The 26,344-nt window shown below is 39.3% G+C and overlaps 1 protein-coding gene across 1 annotated transcript; it reads left to right on the plus strand.

The window, feature by feature from the left end:
• Positions 1-155: 155 nt before the first annotated feature.
• Positions 156-25,246, plus strand: plpp2b (phospholipid phosphatase 2b). Its single transcript, XM_010871736.5, has 6 exons — positions 156-614; positions 18,780-18,931; positions 19,091-19,353; positions 19,508-19,565; positions 20,636-20,812; positions 21,190-25,246. The coding sequence occupies exons 1-6, from the start codon at positions 554-556 to the stop codon at positions 21,337-21,339; spliced, it is 861 nt and encodes a 286-aa protein (XP_010870038.2). The 5' UTR covers positions 156-553; the 3' UTR covers positions 21,340-25,246.
• Positions 25,247-26,344: the final 1,098 nt, after the last annotated feature.

Raw genomic sequence — 26,344 nt, forward strand, 5'->3', positions numbered from 1 at the left:
CGTGTGTACCAAAGGTCAACCTTCAGTAGAGGACAAAAAGGTTTTATAATCCCATTAGTAAATACCAGCTCGGTTTTGTATTTCGATGCCGGGCTCAAGTAAATTTTCCAGGTGGTACACTAGTATTTACGCCAAACTGTGAACGTAGCGTAACTGCAACGAAAGGAAGTGGGAAGGAGGGATCAGTGGCTGGCATGGTGTATGGAGGTGGTGTGGAGAGGGTAATCGTTTTTGTTGTACGCCTTAACTACTCCGAAGACGGGGGTTTTCGTTTTCAGTCCTGTCCGTAACCACAATAAGCCCGAGAAGGGCGCACGATTTTAACATTGTCGCCGCTTGAGTCTAAATTTGGAACGAGTATTTTTACTTAAAACTGCACACCTAGGTGTCAACATCGATTGTCAGGTAGGGAAGTGTAGACTAAGATCCGGAAGAACTCGCTGTACAGGTTCTTTGAAGACAATTTACTCAACGAATTCTATGGACTCACGACTCGTAAACTAAGTTTTCTAACAAGTTACATAATCTGACAACGTCCATCAAGAGAAGTATAATGGAGGACTTGAAGAAAAAAAAGCTGTATGTCTTGATGGATGTACTGTGCGTGATAGTGGGTAAGTAGGTAGCCTACAGTTGCTAAAGTGTATCAATTTTAAGCGGTGCTTGAACGTAGACATTATATAGCCTGGTAAGCACCAAGTAGGTCACATGAATCCAAACTAGAGTTGTCATTATTGTTCCTAAAGTTACAATATATGTACTATGGGTTTTCATAGTGCATATTTTGGTCCATTTTGTTTAGGTCAAATTCGAACTTTAGCCTATGGCTTTTTTTTCATTACAAAGGTCAAATTTGGGAGCTCAAATAGATGGTATTTAGGTATCGGACCTATACACTTAATGTTTTGTCGTCCCCAATGACCATGGTCCTGTTCTAGTCTGGGCTTGTCCCGATCTCATCAAAGAAAAGCCTGATAAAAGCTGATCGTTAATATAGCACTGTAGTAGATGATAAGATGTGTTATACCTGCATGTTGATTTTTCAACCCAGCAATCAATTGGGTTTTCCATGTGCAAACCTATCCCACTGACATGGTGATACTCAATTGCATCATGGGCAAATAGGAAAAGTGCATTATCTTTCCCATCATGAGCCATTTTCCGATACACTGACTGGGTTTGCAGGGTTTGAGCTGAGTTTCAGGAAGCTCAGTGTTTGTTTATGGAAATTGTGCTCCCCCTTATTCCCTATTTTCCTCAATATGTAGTCTGACCAAAATCCCTGTAAGAATGTGCCTCTTTTCCACATTCAATACATTTTCAAGGATATTGCTTGCATAGTTTAACCCACAAGCTACTTAATACTCAATTATTTCAATATGAACTCTGTTTGGGCATTCATGGTGCAGGCTGTCTTGCATTAATGTCATAGTGCATTAATGTGTCTTCTGTCAAAGTGATAGTCATTGAATATACTGTATGGGACAGAATAAAATAGGCTACCCATCTGAAGTGAAGCTATACTGTAAAAAATACATTGATGTTTTCATCATCATCCACTCTGAATTATTTATCTCTTTGCCGCTACCAATATCAACAAGGCTGAATATCTCCCGACTGTCTAGATATGGGGTTGTTGTTACATGGAGAGTGCAGATCCTTCACTTGGCCAACTATCACTGTGAAATGGTCGTGCCTTTGGCGGCACATTCCTTTGGGGTTGTTGTTATGCAGTTAGAGGACAGTAATAGCGGATTTGATTAATATGTCTGTTGGGACCTGCTCCAGTGAATCATCCCCGGGCTATAAGGAGGATCTATCCCACCGTGGGATAGTCCACATGTGAGAACACCAGTGCCTGTCTGGCTGCCTCTCCGATTAACTCTTCGGCTCACTATGTCACAGTCTTTGGCTTCTATTCTGTCAGTCAAACTTAGATGACCCTTCCCTCCCCGTGCACCCTCAGGGAGAGGGAGACCTCGTAAAATGCCTGCTGCTCATCTTAGCAGAATAGAAAGTATTTTTAGGCACAACAGTTATGGTGTGGCCACAAAAATGTCTTAAATGCTCTCTACTGCCCAATCTGTTGCAGTACTATGAGAACAATGTTATTGCTGGCTTGCATGTAGGACAAATTGTTAGAGCTTCTAAGTAAGAGTCCAACTGAATCACTACCATGGTTTGAGGTATTTGATATAAGGAAGTGAATGGTACAGTGGTGTGTTCTGTAGTTTAATTATTAGAAGGTGACTAGGCAGTGTGAATGAAGGGGTTTGCAAGAAGCAAGAACCAAAAGAGGTTCTATTCTTTCCTCAGGGTTATTTCTCTGCATTGTCTCTCTGCAGGGGTGTTCTAAGACCAGGGGCCAGTAATGTGGTTTAGAAAGAAAATCTTTTAAAAAAGTCTATCTATTCGGGATAGGGCTACATCATATTTTATTCTACTTTAAAATGTCTGTTAAAACCTAAAATGACCCCTGTTTGACAAATAGATTTTCAAAACCTGTAATGCTACTTTTTATCTATCCAGGATCAGATAATTTCTTGTGTAGTCAGACCTACACTTTGCCATCTACTGGACAGGTTGTGATACTGCTTCTATGCTGTGATAAGGAAACAGAAATGTGTACTACATTAATAACGGTCTTGATTAGAAATAATTAATTATCAATATAACAAAGTACCACATACCATCACTTTAACCTATTCATCCTTTTTTTTTAGGTGTCATTTTATTTTCTTTAACTACATTAACATTTGGTTGTGGTGCCTTTCACCAGTATTAATCCATCCTTGTGGGATCAAGACAATGACAAAATGTTTTTAAAAATCTCCCAGAGGACATACAATACATTTTCGTGTTTTTTAAAACCCAATTTGGAAGAACTTGCAGGACTGCCGCATACTGGATGTTTTTCCCTTTTCACACCATTCTTTGTAAACCCTAGAAATGGTTGTGCATGAAAATCCCAGTGACTGAGCAGATTGTGAAATACTCAGACCAGCCCGTCTGCCACCAACAACCATGCCACGCTCAAAATTGCTTAAATCACCTTTCTTTCCCATTCTGACATTCAGTTTGGAGTTCAGGAGATAGTCTTGACCAGGACCACACCCCTAAATGCATTGAAGCAACTGCCATGGGATTGGTTGATTTAGATAGTTGCATTAATGAGAAATTGGACAGGTGTTCCTAATAATCCTTTAGGTGAGTGTATTAATGCCCAGGGCATAGCCTGGCTGAATCGGGTGATTGCTGGTTGCATTTGATTTTTAAGACTGGTGCCCAGGAGAGTGGGCTGGATTCCCGCTTCAAGATGACGGACGGGATGGTTCAACGCAAAACAAGGATGTCAGTGAGCGCATGAAAGGCTTTAGGAAGAACATTTTAGGTTTTCAAACAATTGAAGTATTAAATTGTAAAATTGTATATTTTCCCCAGGCTATTTAAAGTAATCAGGGTATTAGGTGTGTTTTAGTTGGCTGTAATTGTTTTATAAATGTTTTATTAAAGAGAAGTCAGTACTAGTAAGTCATCGTCTTTACTGAAGTTGTCATTCTTTCATTTTTAATGTTTTTGTTTTAGGCAATAGAATCCTCCCTCCGTCACCAGATTACGTACACGGGCCATTATGTTCAAAACCAGTGGTCAGTATAGAACTTGGTTTAGAAGACGAAATAAACGTGACATCCCATTCTCCCTTATTAAAACAGAAAGCAGTATGTCCCCTCCCCAAACAATCTGCTGCCTGCCTGATTGTCCTTCTGTTTGGGTTTGTTGATTAGTGGTGATATATCTGAGACCTTTAGAGATGGTGAGATTACTTTTTTTTTTTAATATTCTGTTTTTGGATGAACTTGGCTTTTTCAATGCGGTGATCATCTGAACGAAGTTCACCTTTAATCCTAAACCCCAATAGGCTCTGTGCACAAGCTTATGGATGAACTTCCGCTTTAGCCAGATGTCGGCATATCAGTTTCCGGTTTACTTAAGGCGATCACCCGCATCGCCCCAAAATTTCAATTTTTAGTAGATGTCTCCAAGACCTGCCTAAAATAAGCATTAGTGATGTCCATCGAATTGTTGATGCCTGGTCCCCTGCTCCAACAAGCAAGCGGAACAAGGGATTCAAACTCTACGTATCGAGTTATCTGCACAACTACGAGAGTAAGTAGTTTACTGTGGTGTAAGCTAGCTAGCAACGTGTTCCTTTTTAGTGTAGTATTAGGCAGGACAATAGAACGCATAAAAATTCACCCTAGCCTCAAAAATGGCAAAAGAACGCTGGCTGAGCTGGAACGCTAGCGCGTCCCCATAGCAAGTGAATTGAAACAAACCTTTGTTCAGCCTCTTCTAACCTGAATTATGCTTAAAATTCGATAGCCGCAAAAAAGCACCAAAACAGGTCTCCTCTTTTATTTTACTACTGTAACCTCATTTCACAACGAAACTGAAAAATAACAACTGGCATAGGAAGTAAACATCTGGTCCTATATGGTATTAATTGCGCTTAAACCTGCGTTACGTGGAAGTATATAGAAAAATCGCCTTTTCTGACTATTTTTAGTCTAGCGTTTGAAGTCATTTTCCTGATTAAAATGATGCCCCACTTGTACCTTGAAAATTAAATGAGTCACATACATTATATTTCTTTTATTTCCCGTACAACAGCATCACTCATCTTGTTGTGAATTTAGGTGTTTACTAATGCGGATGAGTATTAGTAAGTAAACCGGAAACTGCAATGCAGACTTCCAGACAAAAGCGGACGTTTGTTACTACGCTGGTGCACAGAGCCTATTGGGTCAATCCAATAATTTTTTGAAAAAGCAGCCGCAAGACTCCTGTGTTCTCTGCAGCTGGCATCCAGGTTAATAGCACCCTGCTGCTAACCCTAGGGGTAGGTTCAGTTACCATGACAACACAGTTCAATTAAGATTGGAATCCCTGGAACTTATTTTAAGTCCCAAATCAATGTCTTTCCAGTTCCTTCTGTCAACACTTTCTGATCAATTTGATGAGGTAGGGGTAATTACATTTTTGTAATGCTCTGGAAATCTTCATAGCATTCTCAGTGTTACTTCTCAGTGTTTTATCTTCTCAGTGTTCTATCTCAAACACTGAGAAGTAAAACCAACATTTTCTTAAAGACCAGAATAAGCTTTGCAAATAAATATATGCTGTGGACATGTAAATGATGCTACACTAAGATAGATGCAATAACAAACAAACTTATCCGGCACCAGTGACTAGCCCAGGTCAAACTCAACAGCTGGGATGATAATATAAGGTATTGTGAGGTATGTGATTAGTTTCCAGGACAAAGAGGCAGGTTCGAAGTCACTAGTTGGAAGATTCTCAAGCCCACTGGTTTTACAGCCAGGGAACACCCATGAAGAATTACCGTAGTTGTTTTTCAGACAAAAAGCCTCAATGCTTTAGAGAAAAGAGTCAATGCTTCTGTTTGTTTAATTTTTGGGGATACTCATATGTCCCCTAGTTGATTGAGTTTGATATCCAATCTAAACTACTCACTGCTAACCCTCTCAATCCTTTTCCCTTTTTGGTTGAGAAATGGCTGAGGTTAACCCCTCCTTGGTTGAAGTTTTCATAGGTAGCACTACAATAGGCCAGCAGAGGGCCATTTCCATGTAAAACGAACCACCAAAATTTTAAGTTCATAAGAACACTTCAGATGTGATTATTTTTGTGAAATTAACCCTCATATTTAAGTGCTCAGCCAGTTTCCAGAGAATGTAGAAATTATAAAATAGCTTTGATTGGGCAAGGTGGTTTGGACAAAAAATATATTAGAAATTCATTCTGAAAATGTTGAAGATCCTTTGTTAACTAATATGTACCTTTTATACTTCGTTCAGCTGAGGGAGTTATGTTATGAAACTTTAAATCTGCAGTCTTCAAGTAAATGACTCTTACAAAAAATGCTTAATGGAAATTGTTGAATGGTCTTTGAAGTGTTCAATTTGGCAATCAATTGTTTTTGTTTGGACTCGTTTAAAAAAATAATATAATCTGGTGTACATTTAAAGCTGTACACTGCTCTTTTGTGCTTTATAACCTAAGGTAACCTCAAAAGACACCTTTTTTTTATGAAAAATGCAACTATTTAATTGTGTGCCTTTTATTTAGAATAATGTGTATTTTGAGCAACATATGATGAGACACTTTTTTTTCTCATTAACGGGTTTCTTCTCCGCTGTGATTTGTCTTCTCCTGTTTTTACCTAATCAAATACAGACACAGTCGAGAAGATATGTGACTGTGTATGAGTCATGTTCAGTCTCCAAACCCACATCACTAGACCCCCAGGGGCTTGGCATGCTTACTGGGGACCACGGGGAATTTTCAGCTTTAGTTTGGGATTTGGGATCTTTTTCAAAGTATCTCTGGCAGTTTCAAAAAGTGGGTGCAGGGCAGCAAAATGAATGCTCTGTGATCAGTGAAAGTCTCATTGTGTTTTCTCCTTTGATAAATGCCACAATGGGGACATTGTGGCATTTCTTCTTAGGTCCCTTTTAGATAGGAATTGCGAAATTATTTCTAAAAGTAATTTGGTCGTTTTTATGGTCACCATTTTAGACTTCAATGTTTGCTGCATTGTTTAATCATACAGACATTGCAGTAGATGTTACCCAGTCCATTCTGTAACGTTACTTGTATTGGGTAACATTAGCTGGCTTGCTAATAGCATGTATTATTGTCCTGTTTAATATTAAAGGGGACATTTTTAAGATGTTACCATTACTACTACCGTAACTACACAAGTAAACCAGAGCACATCTGCAGTTAATGTTTCAAATATTTTTTCTACAAAGTTGTTGAGTGCCTGAGCTATTCCCTATTAAAACCGTACGTCTGTCAGTTCCCTGGGCGGAGCTTCCCTGCAGCGGGCGGTTCCCTTGACCGAGGTTCCCTGCTGCGGGCCGCTGTCAGAATCGCGATGGCAGTGCAGGAATTATTAACATTACGCTTAGAACCTTGTAGACTTTGTATTGCTAACCTTCTACTAGTAGTAGAGCCACTGAAAAAAAAAATCCAGTCCACTGAGTATCGCGCTGCGAAATTACTGCTGCATTTATACTAAGCTGGAGACAATTTACAACGGCGAAGATCTGTAGGTCGTCAGTAGTGTAAAAAAAAGTAATGCATCGGTTTTGTTACCGCGGTTCTCTTCGCGTAGCGTACTGTACCTTTTAAACATTAAAAGAGGACGTATAATTCACGCCATGGTCAAATAGGCAACGTTTAGTCTTGGTCTGTGTGAGATTTAAGTACCATCTCTATGGAGCCAAATTGAGCTCAAATGTATTGACTGTAGGAAAAAAACGTTACTGAAATATTTAATAGTATGAAAAAACTGAATTCAAGTCGTCCGATCTTAAAATGTCTTGGTTCAAACACGTTTTTTCCACGTTCGCTTCGTACGATTGAAATGTATTCCCACCTTCGTTCGAGTCATGTTTTCTCGAAACCAAGTTTTGAGCCTCTATTGGCATTGAATTCTCTCACCCGATTAACCATGAATCACACCATTATAAGGTGAAAATCATAGCCTTTCCATGCACTGCTTACCCAGTGCAACATGTGGAGAGTATTTTAAGAATTGTATAAACTAGGCAAAATGTGTTAATTTAAACAGAATAATAAACTGTTATTCCCAGTTTGCATCTACATCACTGTTGCCATGGTCACAGACACAGATATTGTTGAAAGTTTAACGTATTCACGTGACTGAAGTTAGACAGGGGTTAATAACCATTTGGAAACATCACGGCAAAAAAAAAATCCAGTTAATGAGTTAAGTATAAACTTTTACCGCATTTGAATTTAGTTGTTTTGCCATTCCAATAAAACCATTTACATTAAGAACTACTGTATATTAAATTAACATTGATAGTTATTTATTAGTTAAATAAACCATAGCACACACATTAGACCGTGCACTGATAGGCCTGACAAGCCGTGAGTTTGCTGTGTTTTATATGCTCCTGTTACCCTGGTCACCCTTAATCTGGGGAGAGATTATGTTGGGGTACATAGTACATGTCTGTGACCACGGCAACAGTGACGTCGATGCAACCTGTGAATAACAGGTTATTCTGTTTAAATGTACACATTTAGCCTATATCATACAATTCTTAAAATTCACTCCACAGATTGCGTTGGGAAAGCAGTGCATACTTTTCACTTTATAATGGTGTGATTATCGGGATTATCATAGCTAATCGGGTGCGAGAATTCAATGCCCAGGTAAAGCCCCGACTCCACGCCAATAGAGGCTAAAAATTTTGTTTTGAGAAAACCTGATTCGAACGAAGGTGTTGAAGAAATTGTGATCGTAAGAAGAAGCGGTCGTTGAAAAAACGTGTTTGAACAAAGACATTTTAAGATGGGACGCGAAAATCCATTTAATGATTTTAGCATAAACTTTTTCCACGCTTGAATCAATTTTTTCATATGATTGTATTTAGTTTTTTCATACTATGAAATATTTCAGTTACGTATTTCTTTTCTTACAGTCAATACATTGGAGCTCCATTTGGCTCCATACATCTCAAATATAGCTTTTCCATTAGTGTCATTTTCATGCCAGAGCTGTGTGTTCGATTCCAATGTAGGACCAGGATAAAAACTATGTATGAACCTATTACTACTGTTCATAAGATGCTCTGGATAAGAATGTCAACTAAATTACTAAAAGGTAATATTGGATAGTACAGGACCTACTTCGGGGAAAGGATTTGACTCAATAATATGTTCTTTCAGCTCACTGCCCTACAGTTTCATATGGTTAGATGCGGTTTGTGAAGGAAACAGTGAAGCTTGTCTCTGGGGATTCTGGATTCTTATCCAGTTTGGGAAAAGGCATTATGTCAAGTTCTCAAACCATTTCCGATCTCTGATGATGTCACAGGGAATATTCATCCCAGGGCAGTTCAAATATGGAAACTAAAGGCAGTTAAATAAACAGTATGGGGTGGACAAATAATCAAATGGGTATGTGTATTGCAACATAGTTTTCTAGCAGTGACTAGAAACTTTGTGAATAATACATTTTATAGCTTGGATATTATTGCATTCAGTGAAGTGAAACTATACTTTGTTCATATAATTTCTGCATAGAACCTAGTGGCAGTTCCTACCTAGTGGCAGTTCCTACATAGTGATTGTTAGTTCCCAGATGTATGATTAAAAACTGTGTGGTCTCATGTCTTGTTGTTTGATCTAACAGAAGTCAGACAATTCCCCAGACCAGATTTAACTGCCCTCCATCTGCACTACTTGGTGCTCAGAATGCGTGAATGATGAGATCGAGAGAGAAACGAGGGGATTAGAAAGCAAAGGGTTGCAGGAGTTTTTGCTGTGACTGACTGGGGAAGTTGGGCGCTCCTCCTCATGTGAATTTGGACTCCAAAGCGGAGGTTGTGCACTCAGCACATACCTTCCACATTAGTCAGTCTAGCCTGCCAGAGCCGACTGTGGGCTGGGAGAAGGGCCCTAATCCCCACTCTACACTATGGATGATGAGGGAGAGATATGGAGGCAGAGTATTGGCATGATGAAAGATAACAAAGGGTGTGGTTGCATTGCCAGAAAGAGAAATGAACTGAGAACTGGAGGGAACATTTAGTGACCCTCACAAGTGTGGAACGACAGGCCATCCAGTCCCAGTGAAGCAGAGTGTTCTAGCACATGGCCGAACTTTGACCTTGTGAGAAGACCATTTCAGCCTGAACCAGTCAAGTCACAGCGCAGGAATATCCCACCTGATGAATCAGCTATTTAGTTGTTAATCATTGTTTCAACATGTTATTAGTCAAATACAGACTGTAGCAGATGTTGCAGGAATACTTGCAGGTGTTGGTTAGATACTGTAGGTACATGTGTATAATAAAAATACAGCTACAAATGTACAAATTCTAATCCTGTAAAACATCACTTCTTCTTTTAACAACACTCTGTATACGTTAAGGAACTGGGACCAATTGCTGTAGTTTTGAAAGTGAAATGTTTTCCCATTCTTGCATTATGATTTTAGCTGCTAAACAGTTTGGGGTCTCCTTTGTCGTATTTTTTGTTTCATAATGCACCAAATATTTTCTGCGGTTTTTCAATGACAGCCGGACTCTCTTACCACAGATCCATGCTGTTGTAATGCGTGCAGAATGTGGTTTGGCACTTTCTTGCTGAAATAAGCAAGACATCATTTGGATGGCAGCATATGTTGCTCCAAAACCTGCATATGTTGTTCATTATTAATGGTGCCTTCAAAGATGTGCAAGTCACCCATGCCATGTGCATGAATGCACCCCCATACCATCACGGATGCTGGCTTTTGAACTGTGCGCTGATAAAAGCCAGATGCTCCCTCTCCTCTTAAATCCGAAGTACGCAGCGTCCATGATTCCCAAAAAACTATTTAAAATGTTGATTCATCAGAGCACAGGACAGTATTCCACTTCACCACAGTCCATCTTAAATGAGGTCCCAGAGAAGGCAGCAGCATTTCTGGTTCTTGTTAATGTATGTTTTCTTTCATTGTAGCGTTTCACGGCCATCCAATATTGTTTTTCTACTTTGTCCCTTGTGTACTGAGATTTCTTTGGATTCATCATCAACGGTACATAATAATAATGTTATGTAACGTCGATGATAAGATCCCCAAACTCTTTGCAATTTTACGTTGAGAAACATGATTCTTACATTTTTACACTCTGCCTCTGCGGTCTTTCACATGGTGGTGAACCCCTCCCCATCTTTACTTCTGAAAGACTCATCCTCTCTGGGCTTTTCTTTATATACCCAATCATGTTACTGACCTGTTGCTAATTACCCAAAATAAAATGTTCCATCAGGTTTTTTTGGCGTTACTCCACTTTTCCAGTCTTTTGTTGCCCCTGTCCCAACTTTTTTAAACACCCCGTGAAGCAACAGCTGGCATCAAATTCAAACTGGGCATATGTTTCAACAGAAAATTTCTCTGTTTCAACATTTGATATGTTGTCTTTGTACTATTTACTATTGAATATAGGGTTTAAATAATTTGCACATCATTGCATTCTGTCCATGTTTAAATTTTACACAGCATCCCAAATTTCTTGGTTGTAATATTCCAGGCTGTGTGTTCAATTAGTTTTAGTTTACTGTATTTATAAAGCAGTGCAGATGCTGCCGAGTAAAATTGAGTCCATGGTCTGGTGTCCATGGTCATCCAGATGCAATTAAATCAATGGTCTAGTTGAGTAGGGCAGTACAACCATCAGGATGTTTGAGTCGTGCAACCATCAGGATGTTTCTGACCCGTCTATTACCTTTCTCATTTCAAGGCATCCATTATAAGGAAAATGTAAGATTTAAAGTGAGGACAGTTTGTTTTGTTTCGCAGGAAATTCAATTAACTTTGTGCATTGAAATGGCATTGACCCCAACCCTGGCCTCCACTGTGCAGACGGAGGGGATATGATGAATTGCGTGGCTCTTTGCTTCCAATGAGATTGTGGTCCAGATCATCCCATGTAATTGCGGATCAGCTGTCTAAAAAAAGCTGGGCTCCATTCAGACCTCTATATTTACAGAGCATGATAGTGTGGGAGGACACTTGGATTGAAGGAATGACATTGAATGAATTAGATGGAGAGTCTGAATAAGAGAGCAAAAGGGGAAGAGTCTGTGGCATTGATGGAATTGATCTCTTCGAGTCAGTTGCTTAAGTTCTCTAGATGAAAAGCATATATATCCAATGGCTTTAAACAGGTGGTGGACCTTCAGGTTTTTTCATATTGAACTTCACTTCAAGGGTAATTTGCCTTTCCTTGTGTTTTTTTGCCCCAAAATAGTATTTCTTTGCCCCCTGTTTAGGAAATGAATACATTATAGTATCTCTGTAGATTATTGTAAAATCAAAGGTAAAGGAGAAAAGAGCATTCATTTTTGAAATTAGGTTCTTTAATCTGAGGCAGAATACATTAACTACTGCTTCCTGTGACTTCAAAAAGCCTAATTACAGGTTTCAATAGGAGATATTTCACTGGCATCATTCCAAGTAGGGCCTCATATTTCCCTCAGATTGTTGAGTCAGGTGTTTTAGTTTCCTCACAAAGTGAATATATTCTCCTTTAAACTTTCTTTCCTCTTTGACTGCTTTGTTCTGTGAGTGCTTTAATTTGGTCTGTTAAAAGACCTTGTTCTGGAGTTCAGTTTGGGCGGTGGAATTTTCTTGTGGTATCCTGGAGACATATTTTGTCTGTCTATTTTTGCCTGTCAATGTGGCTGCATTTTGTTTGTGTATGTCTGTGTGCATGTTTTGGTGGAAGAGGCTTGGAAGTCTTTCAGATATTTTATGTAGACAGACCAAGATTTATTTTTTTACCAGCGTTGGTTAAGAACCAATGTTTTCATATTAACTTTTAGATTAATGTGTCTTTTTTTTTTGTGATGTGTCTGAAGTATAAATACAGCATTGTCTTACCGACCTGTAGTGTGTCATTTAAGTTCTGCTGCAACACAGCATCGCAGGAATTACCTACATATGTAACTATTTTGGAAAACACAGTTTTATTTTCAGTATGGAAATATCAGGTTCGAAGTTCAACATATAAGTGACATTTACCTACCATTGAAAGTTACATATTATGAAGCTGATTTTCCAGCACTTCACACTAGGGACACACTGATTCCCATTTTTTATGGATTCTGCGGACTGAACATTGAGTATCTGCCAATATCGAATACCGATCCGATACTGCCATTTTTTACTTTGTTGACCTGCTAAGATTCACACAATTCTTCTACCAGACTGAATTGTATGTCATACAATGTTTTATTACCAACTTTCTCAATATTTTAGATTATGAAACAACATCAGATCTTATTAAAATATTTTAAGTCATTCCCAATTAGAGCATGGCATTTGTGGGAATTCTATAGCATTGTAGAATGGGAAAGTGGATATACTTGACCAATAATTCACTGTAGTGAAACTGGGCATATGACAAACTCTGTTTTCCTTCACGTTTATACCTCATTATCAGCATTTGGTTAAAAACATACAATTCCATGTGAATTGACACATTTAGTTTCTTGTCCAGTCACGATTTGATCAAAGTGGTTCTAGAATAACTTTACTGTAGTCTAATGGTCCAGACTGAGGACAAACATTCAAAGTGGCGTTTATGATGATTTCAGAAGTGATGATGATGTCCTCCAGAAAGTTACATTCAGCTCAGATGTTTTTTAGCAAAACAGTGCCAAAGTATGACTCTAGAAATCATACGCACTGTCATGAACACTGAATGCGAGGGATATATAACCAAGAAACATAAGCCCACTCTCCTTCACTCTTTCTATGATTGATGTCTGGACTTGAATAGGTGAAGGAAGCTGGTAACATTTGTTCCCCGACTTTTCTCTGTGATTCTGTCTGACTTCTGTCTGTGCCAGCTCGAGACAGGATGCAGTGCCAATGAATTGCCTTTCAATAATCACATAAGCCTGACTGGTTCGACAATGTGCGTCCCCTCAGGATATAATGGATGGCCACATTGTCTTGTGGCACCACCAGACAGGATGGAGGTGCTGAGGGCCTGGAGGCACTGATGCTTTTATTACAGGGTTCTATTCCCTCACAACGCCTTCACTGCTGTGTAAAACCAGCTACTACAGAGTTCTATTCCCTCACAACGCCTTCACCACTGTGTAAAACCTGCTACTACAGAGTTCTATTCCCTCACAACGCCTTCACCACTGTGTAAAACCTGCTACTACAGAAATCTATTCCCTCACAACGCCTTCACCACTGTGTAAAACCTGCTACTACAGAGTTCTATTCCCTCACAACGCCTTCACCACTGTGTAAAACCTGCTACTACAGAGTTCTATTCCCTCACAACGCCTTCACCACTGTGTAAAACCTGCTACTACAGAGTTCTATTCCCTCACAACGCCTTCACCACTGTGTAAAACCTGCTACTACAGAGTTCTATTCCCTCACAACGCCTTCACCACTGTGTAAAACCTGCTACTACAGAAATCTATTCCCTCACAACGCCTTCACCACTGTGTAAAACCTGCTACTACAGAGTTCTATTCCCTCACAACGCCTTCACCACTGTGTAAAACCTGCCACTACAGCTGTGTTGTGCTGCTTTGGGTGGGAATCCTGCAGCAGCTGGCAGGTGGGCTACAGCTGCTGGTGTGCGCACACACACACACACACACACACTCTTAAAGAGCACAGAAAAATAATAGTTGGTGTTGGCTGGAAAACGAGTTTCCCACTTTTTCTACTTATATATTGTCTGCCAAACATTTAACTGCCTCGTTTGGTTATTTTTTCTGTCTGATCTACATTTGTGTGAATCTATCTCATCTTCCATTCCCAGTTTAAGTTTCCATCACCAGTGGTTGTCTCATTGTGCATTTATGCCGTGTCTGCAACCTAGTGTCAAGGTTAGGTGATATGACCAGTTGGTACAATGATACATCTTTATCCCAAAGGCTTTTGTTCATTCTCTAAGGAACACAAAGGAGATTTTATTAACTGGTGTCCTTGGGCTCCTCCACCCAGCCAATGTCTGTTTAGAGCAGTAGGGTGGGTGGGGGTTTGTAAGTTAGTTTCCTTGTAGCCATGCCAGTGTAACAAAACAATGGCACTCTTCTTCCCATGTGATGTAGAGTCTTTAAACCAGACTACATGTGACATAGATGTCTGTTGAAATTAATGTTGACTGGATGTTCAATTTATGTTAGTTAGATCTAATTTAAATATTTTGTACATTTATCTTATTTGTTATGTGAATGTATGTTATTACCTTTTAATTTACAGGAAACATGTACGGATGTATGTCAACACAATGTAGTAAAAAGTAAACAAACGAGGATATCGCAAAAAAATTTATTTGACAGTAAACAGACAAGGATGTATGTCAACACAATTTATTTCACTGTAAAAAATTTATAAAATAGGATGTATGAAAACAATGTAGTTTACTGTAAACGAACAAGGATGAATATCAACAAAATATTTTACTGTAAATGACCACACCAATTTGTTTTTCTGTAAACAAACACATGTTTTTTTTTTTAAAACCTTAATGATTTTACTATAATTTAGTCGTTTTTCCAGAACATTCACTCAGATGCAGGTGAGTTGCCTTCCCTTCACTACCATTGTTTAACATCCTAGTATGTATAGTCTACGGGAATATCAAAGGTCCAATCTAGGGTTTTATATGTTTACTATTTATACATTGTAAACATTACCTTTACAAACTAAAAAGTTCTGGTCTGGATCTGCCACAACATGTAGCTGTAGATGAATAATAGTGCCTAAGGGAGTTCTCATATATGCCTTAGGTCTTGGTTCCATTCCTGGTTTTACACAGAAAAGCCCTAGGCATATAGAACAAGAAAGAATACTCTCCTAGTGGCTGTGCCAAGGTATTATTTTTCACATTATTTCCAGATGTGGCTCAGACTAGAAGATTAATTAATTATTAGTTTGAATTATATACAGGAACTGCAGTAACAAACCTGTAAAGTCATGCTGTGTTTCTGGCTTTTCATGACTTCAAACAGGTCAAATGTGTGTGGATTTGAGGATGTTTTTCGAACATCTCAAGGACTTTCTCCATCCACTCAGTAGCCTTGAGCAGCTATATCATGGCTTGTTATTGCACCCCACCATATCAATCCCTTCTAAGTAGCTGCACAGAGAAGGGGTGTGCATGCACCTCTGAGTCCATATGTTTGTAAAGCCTTCAAATGCAGATTTACAATGACAATTCATAACCTGCTTTAGTATGCTGGATTATACGGTGCAATGAATGTGATGTTTGGTATAGCATTCCACTAGCCAAGGATTTCACGTAATGAGGGCAGAAACTACTCAGAGAACCTTGAAGAAAAACAATTCACCTCCCAGATTGGATTGTGATGTAATGTCTGGGTTTCTGGAAATGGAAAATATTGTTTCACTGACTGAATTTTCTTTTAAATCGTTATACTTTATCTAGCATCAGTAGCATTATCAGCAAACACTACTGAGGTAAATAATTCATCACCCTTTGAACTGAATTCTTTATGTATTTAAAGGTGCACTATACAGGTTTTCACGCCACCTATCAGCAGTGATTTGAATATCGGTCCTATAACTCCATTAGGATCTGACATTTTCATTACTAACAATGAGCGAATACTGACTGGTCTGAAGCATTGTCACCTCCAACCATCGATGCTGGAGCAATGAACACAGACTTTCATTTTATATGGGGTCCTTTCCATAACATAACTAAATAAATAGCTAAACCAATCAAAAAGTAATCTGGGCTGTATATTGCATCAGATGCATTGCCATATTTCAGAGGCTACAAACACCCCGGCCATCTACGTTTTACTTGCGGCAGTGGGTATAGTGTCAGTCCTGACACTGCCAGAGACTGTTTTTATAAAATTAACTGATGATATGTAAGGATTTTTAGTTGATATTTGTATGCTGCATAAAGCACCTTTAAATAACTTTTTTAGTATTTCATCATATGGTATTTTACTGGTTTGATCTACAGTTTTAACAAAATTAATTAGGAGCAACAACAGTCACATGATCTGCCCATTAAAAGGCCAACTTCCTAAAAAACATACTATTCTTAAATGTTCACACCTTGTCTAAAGGTATTTTCACCCTTTCTTAGATTGTCAATCACTAGCCCACTCAATATGAGGTTCAGTTGCACAGCAAATTCTACCTTGTTCATTTTGATAACATTCATAAATAAGCTTGCAGGGCCTTTACTTCAAAAAGTTAAAGAAATATATATATATTTTATGGTAATTAATACATTTTGCTCTGCTTGCCCTGTAATGCAGCCAGCTTCAGCTGTTAAATTGTTGTTGTTGATATTTTGGCCTTAGGGCTTATCAGCAAATGAAATAAATATTCAATTGGAATTTAATCTAGAGATTGTTCTGGACTGGATGAAACATTCTCTTTTTTGGCCCAGACATACACCTTAATTCCTATTCGAGTATGTTTAATAAATTGTATTGGTGTATGATGAAGCTGTGTTTTCAGGCATTTGCTTTAGCAGACAATGTTTCTGTACACACAATACATTTTTTTTTTGGCATTTATCTCACAAAATGTGTGAGCCAATTCCTTTGGAAGATCACATTCTCATCACGTTACATGCCTTTTTGGGGGGATCATTTTCTATGGCTCAGCAGGATATTTTGGGTACTTTAGCCAATGTATGCTGGCCATTTTCTTTTTTGCCTAATCATGATGACCAATCCATGGCCTACCAGCCTGTTTGCTTTTGCTGAGCCCTGCGGTGCATTTTGTAGTTATTTGTAACCAAAAGGTTTGCTATGTTTTGGTTACATTTTGTCAGATTTCTGATCCTTATAACGGCTTCCTTGATTTTCAATGAGACCTCTTTTGTCCTCAGGTTGACAGAGCAGACTTCAAAGGCACATGCAAAGCCTTGAATTGAGACTTTGACAGCTCTCTCATGCCTGCGCATAATGTGACAGAAAACGGATAACTAAACAGAAGTCTGTCAAACTAATTGTCCCAATACCTTTGTTGCCCAACAATACGAAGGCTTTCCATAAAAAGTGTTCTAAATGTTAAAACAATATGTACACAAATAAAAAGCTAAGAATCTATACTTTGGACTAACAAACCAAAAAACGTCTGACAAGGCTGGTGCACACTTTGAGAGGCATGTTGGACCACTCCTCGCATATTCCAAGATCCTTGATAGTCTTTAGTTTGTGTTTGTGGTCTGCCCTCTTCAATTCAGACCACGCAATTTAAATTGGGAGACTAAAATGACCATTGCCCAACACTGAAATTGTGGTCCCATTACCATTTTTGTGTTTATTTTGATGTATGTTTTGGAGTCATTGTCTTGTTGAAAGGTCCATCTACAGCCAAGTCTCGATCTCTTGGTAGAGGCAACCAGGTTTTGGGCCTGTTACTTAATGGAATTCATTATGCCATTGACCTTACAATGAGCCCCTGGACCACTATTAGCAAAATAACCCCAAAGCATCAATGATCCTCCACCATTTTTTTTTTTACAATGCGGATCAGGGTCTTTTCTTTGTGTGTAGTACCTTTTTCCCACAAAGCATTGCCAAAGGTGTTTATGGCCAAAAAGGTAAATTTTTGTCTCCTCTCAATGCAACAAATTATTCCAATTCTATTTCAAATATGGCTTGGTAAAGTTCAGGCACTGCAATTTGTGCATTGGGCTCAGTAGGGGCTTATTTTGTGCAAAGCTATTGATATTACAGTGATTTGTAATAGTTGTTTTTGAGGCATGTTAATCCCAAGATTCCACTAGATTGGGCATTTCTGAAACAGTTATCCTTGGATTCGTCTTTACCGCTCTTGCCATCTGGGATTTCTTGGCGACTGAGACATAGTAAAAAGTGAAGAAATTCATGACAGGGGTGCCTGTACTTTTGAAAGCTATGTTGTGTAACCTTTCTTTAAACACATTTCTTTACTATCCCATCAATTACGCAGGGCAGTGTACGATCGTTTAAAAAAAATATTATATTTTGATACATTTGTGTTTTAAAATCTTATTTTGAAATGTTGTCCCTTTTCTGGAAATAATAACCTTTATCCATTTCACTGGTTCAGGTGCTGGGGATAGAAACCAAAACAATTTGATCAAATAGATATCATAATTTCAGGCAATTCTTCAGTTGGACTGAATTAACCCATAGCCTGTCGTCTTGTTTCGTAGCTTCGTTGCCCTTCATCATCATGACGCTTGTTTTCCGGCCTTACAAGAGGGGTGTGTACTGTGATGATGAGGACATCAAGTACCCCCTGAAGCCAGACACCATCACGCATGCCCTTCTGGCCGCAGTCACCATCTCCTGCACTGTCGTCATTGTGAGTCCCTACGTTTACCTTCCTTTCTGACACCCTGGTCTCACTACATTGTTTTCCAGGCCAGTTGGACATACAGGCATAAGCAGCCAACTGACCAAACCAAGCAATACAATAACTGCCGTACTGGGGTTAGTCATTGAAGTCTCTCTTCTGATTAAGATATCTTCAGGGGAGGCCTACCTGGTCTACAGTAAGAGGATCCACTCCAACTCTCAGTTCAACAGGTATGTGGCAGCGCTCTACAAGGTGCTGGGTACCTTCCTATTTGGAGCAGCTGTCAGCCAGTCATTGACAGACCTGGCCAAATTCACCATTGGACGCCCACGGCCCAATTTTATGGCTGTCTGCAACCCCAAGGTCTGCAAAGGCTACATGCTGGATATCAACTGCACCGGCGACCCACGTGACGTCACTGAGTCCAGGTAGCTACCAGGGTAGACGTGTGTCAGGGAAATATTGTTAATGGCAGCATTGCTCTTTCCCAGTGCATTGTGTTCTACTGAAATGCCTGTGAACGCAGTTTCAGCTAAAGTTGAAATAGGTTTTTAACAAGGAATATATTTCTCCATCCCCCAGGTTGTCTTTCTATTCCGGACACTCCTCCTTTGGGATGTACTGTATGCTGTTTTTGGCTGTGAGTATCCAAGTGTTCTAGAAGAAATACAAATGTAGACTAGGAATGTCCTTGTGTTGAGCTATCTTAAGTGAACCTCTATTTGAATCAGGAGAAATGAGGAAGATATGAAAAGGCAGACCAGAACAGGCTTTACAGAGAGGGATTGTGCTCATGTAAGGGCAACTTTTCTGCTGGAAAATGTGGACATTGAGGCAGAGGACCTGCTGGATTAGACTGTTATTGTCCAGAGAAGGCATAGGTTGTTTCCTGTTACTGGTTATCCAGTTAAACAGCCCTCGGCTTGGTCTTTTTGTAGCCATGAACAGCCTGACAGACACACCGACAGACTGCCCGAAGCATATGAGCCTGTCCTCTGTGCCAGTCATAGCCATTGTTCATTTCCTCTGCTTTGTTCAGTCATGTGGCAGGCCCTTTGATTTTCCCTAATAGATGTGATTCATATCTCCGTATCGCTGCAAGTGTCCTGCGTGCTGAATGGTTAACTTGAATGCTGATATTGAGTGTATGTGCGGTAGGTGGTCAATATGGATCCCAACTTACACACCATCTCCTGCTGGAGCCCAGTAGCTGCCCAGAGACAGGAGTGTGCCAGTTAGACATTCTGGCAGCAGCTCTCCACATCTGGAAAGAGTTTTCAGTCCATAGGCACAAGTTACACCAATATTCAACACCCTTTCACGGTTTATGCAGTTGTAAGCCTAAAATATTTAAATTTTTGCTTGTTACTTGATTTAAGGAAAGAGTAATTTAGACTGTTACATGTTTATCAAACTAAGGACTACGTAGTGCTTTCATAAAATATACATGTAGAATGGACTCCCACACACTGTATACAAGAAAATAAACATTTACCAACAAATGCTTTTCAGACATTCTTTGAGGCGTATTTCTGGGACTGAAATATGATGGTAGGCATAGTGTAACTGCAACCAGTTTACAGACAAATAACATGCCTTATTTGATGAGATGGTTCTCTACTTACAGACAAAAAACCACTAATGATCTTCATCAGCAGTAAAGGCAGAAAAACTGATATGAAAACTAAAACATCTCCTCCCTTTCTGTAGCTGTACGTCCAGGCGAGGTTGAGGGCCAAATGGGCCAGACTCCTGCGACCCACAATCCAGTTCTTTCTGGTGGCCTTTGCAGTGTACGTTGGCTACACCCGTGTGTCCGATTACAAGCACCACTGGAGTGACGTTCTGGTGGGGCTCCTTCAAGGCGCTCTCATTGCCATCCTCACAGTGAGTGTTGCCTGCCTGCTTTTTATTGTTCCTATTTCCCTCTTTTGACTGAACAACGGTTTTCAGACGTGGGTGAGTCATATGGGACAGCGAAGCCGTGATTTGTATTACAGACTGCGGCCTGCAATTTGAGACCCTCCTGGGCCTGGCTTCTCTGGGCTATTTTGAGTGTGGGAGGGTTTGAGCAGCTTTCTGTGTGTTCCTTTCAGATGTGGACCAGCTTCATTGCCCCCCCCCCCCCCACACACACACACACACACACACACACACACCACCACCACCACCAGACATATACAATCACACTTTCTAGCCCTGCACTTGGGCCCTCTTACTTTGTCCGACCCACACTATTTCCTTCCTTCCTTTCCTCCCTACAGGTGCGGCATGTATCAGACTTCTTCAAGCAGCGTCCTCCCCGTTGCTCCAGACCAGAGACGGCTGAGAATGAAGAACTGGGGCGCAAACCCAGCCTCCAGATCGCAGACGCCGAGCACAATAACCATTATAGCTACCCAAGGCCTGTGTGAGAGGGACTGACCCAGGTGGCCCTGGACTATATCAACCACCCTCACAACAAACTCTCACAAACCACTGGACTGACAGAGGGGGCTCCGAACCCTCTATGCCCTTGGAGCACAGCTCCCTTCCAAAAACATGACTCACTCTCCCTATGAGTGCGAGAAGAATTTTGTACTGATGTTATATGTTGGCTTGTTTTTTAATATATCCAAATTGTGTTTTTATGTATTTTTTAAGCAATGGTTTAGGAGAGAATACAGGACATTCAGAAAACAAAGAAAGAGAGAGAAATTCCATTCTTTGAGAAGATGTCTAGAGTTGTCTTATTTTAGTGCACCTTATAGCTGTAATCAGAAGTAATCAGAACTTCAGTGGGAGTTGGGATTGATGCTGGTGAATGTTTCACCTATGTGAAATGGACCGCAGACCGTTAGAAATGGGGATATTGATTGTGTAAGCTTTGTGTGTTCATGAGTTATATACCACTAAATCATAAACTATCACTGCAAAAGTTTGGCACAAATATTTTAGAAAATTTGAAATTACTAATATAACTGCAAATGATGTGCATTTTGGCCCCTTTTTTAAAGAATATATAAAAATGTAAGAGAAAAATAATGTTAATTAAGATGTTCTAACAGTAACATTTCTCCTTTGACAAGAATCAAAGGTATTTGGAAAGTGTCTTTTAATTTATTTTATATTATAGATTTACTTTATTCATAAGGTTGGAAATTCAGTTGCAGCTAAATATATTGAGACCCGTACACCTTTCTTAAATAATTCCTTATTTCACAAATACATTGAAGGAAATGTCCAGTCTCCACACCTTATTGAATTTTCAGCTTTGTTTAACCTATTTTTTTTTAAATCAATAGCTGGTTCTTTATTGAACAGCCTTTGGCCAAGATAACTGCAGAAAAAAGCTTTAAGCTTTCTACACCTTTCTGCTGATAATTTGTCCAACTCTTCAGCACTGCTTAACTTTTTGAGGAATTCCCTCCACCAACTGCTGTTTACAGCTTGCGCCATAGGTTATGGATGTGATTCAGATCTAGACAATTTCTTGGCCACTTCAGAACGGTCCAGTGTTTCTTAATCATTCCAGAGTGCCTTTGATGTGGTTTTGTTTATGTTGTCCTGCTGGTGGAATTATTTGACAGTACAGATTAGCACTGCTTACCAACGTTTAAATCAAGTATTCAAGAAAAGGGAAACCCTCCGTTCAAGCATTGAGGCTACATATTGCTGTGGGCTTGATTTGCTGTCTTGTTCTGATGGCCTTGAATGTGTGCAAGGCATCATGAAAGTCATTAAGAGCATCCCTCAACTACTCAAATACCATTTTGGTTAAAAATCCTATCACAATCGATGGATATTATAAAGGTGGTTTCAATATTGTGTTTAAAATGCATTCTGGGACTTTTGAGAGTAACAAACTATTGAAACCTCCCAATGTGAGCTAGATGTGTAATAATGCTGTATCTTCAAGAAATAGAATCACTATCATACCTCCGTTAGCCATGAAATTTGAAGCCATGAAGTTTGAAAGCGAGTAGTTTTGATAAAATGGGGCACATATTAGCACATACAAGACAAACACATAAATCCTGGAATGCATCTTTAGAGAAAACCGGGAATTATTTAGGAAATGTACAAGGTTACCAGTTTTTTGGCCCTAACTGTATCTATTTTGTTAGCATTGTTTAGTTATTCATAGGTTACACCTGCCTACACCACAGGGGGGCTTGGAAATACAACAACGTTTTTTGAATAGCTCAAATTTAATAGACTCCCCGCCATATTAACTACATAGTTTTTGTTATACTGCATCAAAAAAGTTTGGTGACCTCAATATGATGACAAAAGGTTTAGCTACTCTTTTTTGTTTGCCTTTAGAGATGGTATCTTGTTTTCAAGTCATAGTAATGCACTTTAGACCAAATCTAATCAGCTAATTGAGGGTGCATTTTGTAGATTGCTCAGTTGGACATCAGCCCCGAACCAAACATTCAGAACAGTGTTGTGAGGACATATAAATCAATGTAGTGTGCAAAAACAATTACCCCCTGCTAGCCACTATGAGCCACAAATACTGTATCTGCTTATCATGTGACATTTTTCATAGTGCATGGCGAATGTGTGTAAATATGCATGTGAGTAGGTTCTTGTGTTTTTTTTTTTTCTTCTGTGGCCTATGTCAAACCAGTGTCTTCTTGGACTAGAGCCTATAAAGAAAGCCACAAAATTATTTGTTTCCAAGTTCACGGCATGAACCAAAAGCCTCAATGGGCCTTTAAGGGTTGCCATGATATGGAGCATCATTGTAGTCATTTATTGAAAGTTGGTATACTGCTTTATGCAAAGTTCAAATGTTTCCTTTTTTGTGTGAAGGGAGTAATGGGACTAAGTAGTGAAGAACTCCTTCACAGTGACTAAGTCCTTCTTGGCACCGGAGGACTGACGACAGATCAAGTCGGCTCTCGTAAACAGAGGCTCATCTGGTAGTGATTGTGAGACTCGGAGGGCTTACTCTGACCTGGAACTGTGGAATGGCCAGGCCCTCAGTGCAGACTTTTGGAGACGTGGTCCCTCGACTTCAAGACTTTTAAAGACTTTGCTTTGAATTCCAGAAATGAGAACCACCTGGCGTTTTGTTGTTAATCATCTTGCCTGTGTATTACCGAATCACTCTGCCTAAATGTAACCATAAAACAGTAGTATGAAAATGTTATGTGTTTCAGTGACATCCAGGTTTCCATCATCAAAGGCCCTGGTTAGCTTTTTTCTGTGTAGTGCGCTAGCCTTGTTCTTGGTAGTAGTGTTACCTAATGGCACTACTCCCTTTAGAGGATTGGTTTCTTAGAATGTGTCTGGGTTGGCCGTTTTTTGTATGTCAACATTATGCTGTTCTATTCACTCATCCTTCTATTCATAGCTGTGTCCGTATACATACACAAAAGGATTTAAAAATAAATATAGAATGTTCTTGAAGAAGTCTACGAAGATAGCGTTCATCAGGGTTTGACCTTCGATGTGTGCATCTTGTCATACATTCCGTTCCTCATTTAAACCACATTTAGTGTTTTGTAGTATCGTTAATATCTGCTGAATAATGGAATACTAGTGTTGGACATTTATTTCTCCCCAGAAATTGTATATGTCCACACAGTTGCATTATTATGGTGCATCCTACTTATTTGTTAACTAAAGCATCTTGTCAAATTGACTGAGATGAGCAAAGGTTAAACACGAGCGGAAATCACTCTGTGCTTGTTGGGTGATTGCCCTTTACTGGCTCCAGTCAATTTAACCACAGGAGGCCGATAAAGTTGTTCTTTAGAATTTCTGTATATATACATCTATATAATGCTTGCAGAAAATGTTTCAGATCCATTCACTTTCTCCACATTTTCTTGCGTTAAAGAAATGTTTTAAATGCAAAATTTTATCTTCAAACTACAAACCTGTTTCCAAAAAAGTCTGGACGCTGTGTAAAATAGAATTTTAAAACACAATGCAGTGGTGTGCAAATCATTTAATCCCTTTTTTTTTTATATAGTACAAAGAGAACATATCAAAGGTTGAACCAGAGAAATTGTATTGTTTTTTGTAAAATATATGCCAATTTCGAATTAGATGCCAGCAATACGTTTTGAGAAGGGGCAAGTTTTTTACGCAGTTGCATCTCTTTAACAATACTCTATAAGCGTTTTGGAACTAAGGTGACCAATTGCTGTAGTTCTGAAAGTGAAATGTTTTCCCTCTCTTGTTTGATGTAGGATTTCAGCTGCTCAACAGTTCATGGTCTCGTTTGCAGTATTTTATGTTTCATAATGCGGCAAATGTTTTCAGTGGGTGACAGGTCTGTACTGCAGGCAGGCCAGTTTAACACCCGGACTCTTTTTCTACAGAGCCATGCTGTTGTAATACGTAAAGATTGTGGTTTGGCATTGTCTTGCTGAAATAAGCAAGGCCTTCCCTGAAGAAGAAGTCTGGATGGCAGCATATGTTGCTCCAAAACCTATATATATTGTTCAGCATTAATAATGCCTTCATAGATGTGCAAGTCACCCATGCCATGTGCACGAATGCAATCCCATATCATCATGGATGTTGGCTTTTGAACTGAGCACTGATAACAAGCCGGATGGTTCCTTTCCTTTTTAGCCCGGAGGACGCGGCGTCCAGGATTCCTGAAAAGAAGTTCAAATTTTGATTAGTCAGACCAGTTTTCCACTTCGGCTTCTTCCATCTTAAATGAGCTCATGCACAGAGAACACAGTGCTGTCATGAGGACCCAAAGATCATGGCCACCCAGTAATGGTTTTCATCCTTGTCCCTTATGTACAGAGATTTCTCTGGATTCTCTGAATCTATAAATGATAGTATGTACCATAGATGATGAGATCCCCCTAATTCTTTGCAATTTTATGTTGAAAACGTTTTTCTAAAATGTTTGCACTACTTGCCCGCGCAGTCTCACAGAGTGGTGAACCCCTCCCCATCTTTACTTCTGAATGACTCATCCTCTCTGGGATGCGTTTTTTATACCTAGTTATGTTACTGACCTGTTGCCAATTAACCTAATTAGTTGTGAGATGTTCCACCGGGTTCTTTTTTTGTATTATACAACCTTTCCATTGTTTCGATGTCTCTGTCCCAGCTTTTTTTAAATATGTTGATTGCAATCACATTCAAACTGGGCGTGTATTTTTAAAGGAACAATAAAAAAATCAGTTTCAACATTTCATATTTTGTCTTTGTACTATTTTCTATTGAATATAGGGTTCAAATGATTTGCACACCATTGTATTCTGTTCGTATTTCCATTTTACACAATTACACATTTCTGGAAATGGGGTTGTACACATTTTTTTAAAAGAAAGCTGACAACTCATGTGTGGAAGTATTCATACACTTTGACATGACATCCCTAAATGAAGTCAGATACAACCTGTGTTCTTTTGATAATGCTTGAGGCCACCTATGGCCAATTTAATTGACTGGGCA

The sequence above is a fragment of the Esox lucius genome, chromosome 8, assembly GCF_011004845.1.
Source record: "Esox lucius isolate fEsoLuc1 chromosome 8, fEsoLuc1.pri, whole genome shotgun sequence".
Taxonomy (NCBI): Eukaryota; Metazoa; Chordata; class Actinopteri; order Esociformes; family Esocidae; genus Esox; species Esox lucius.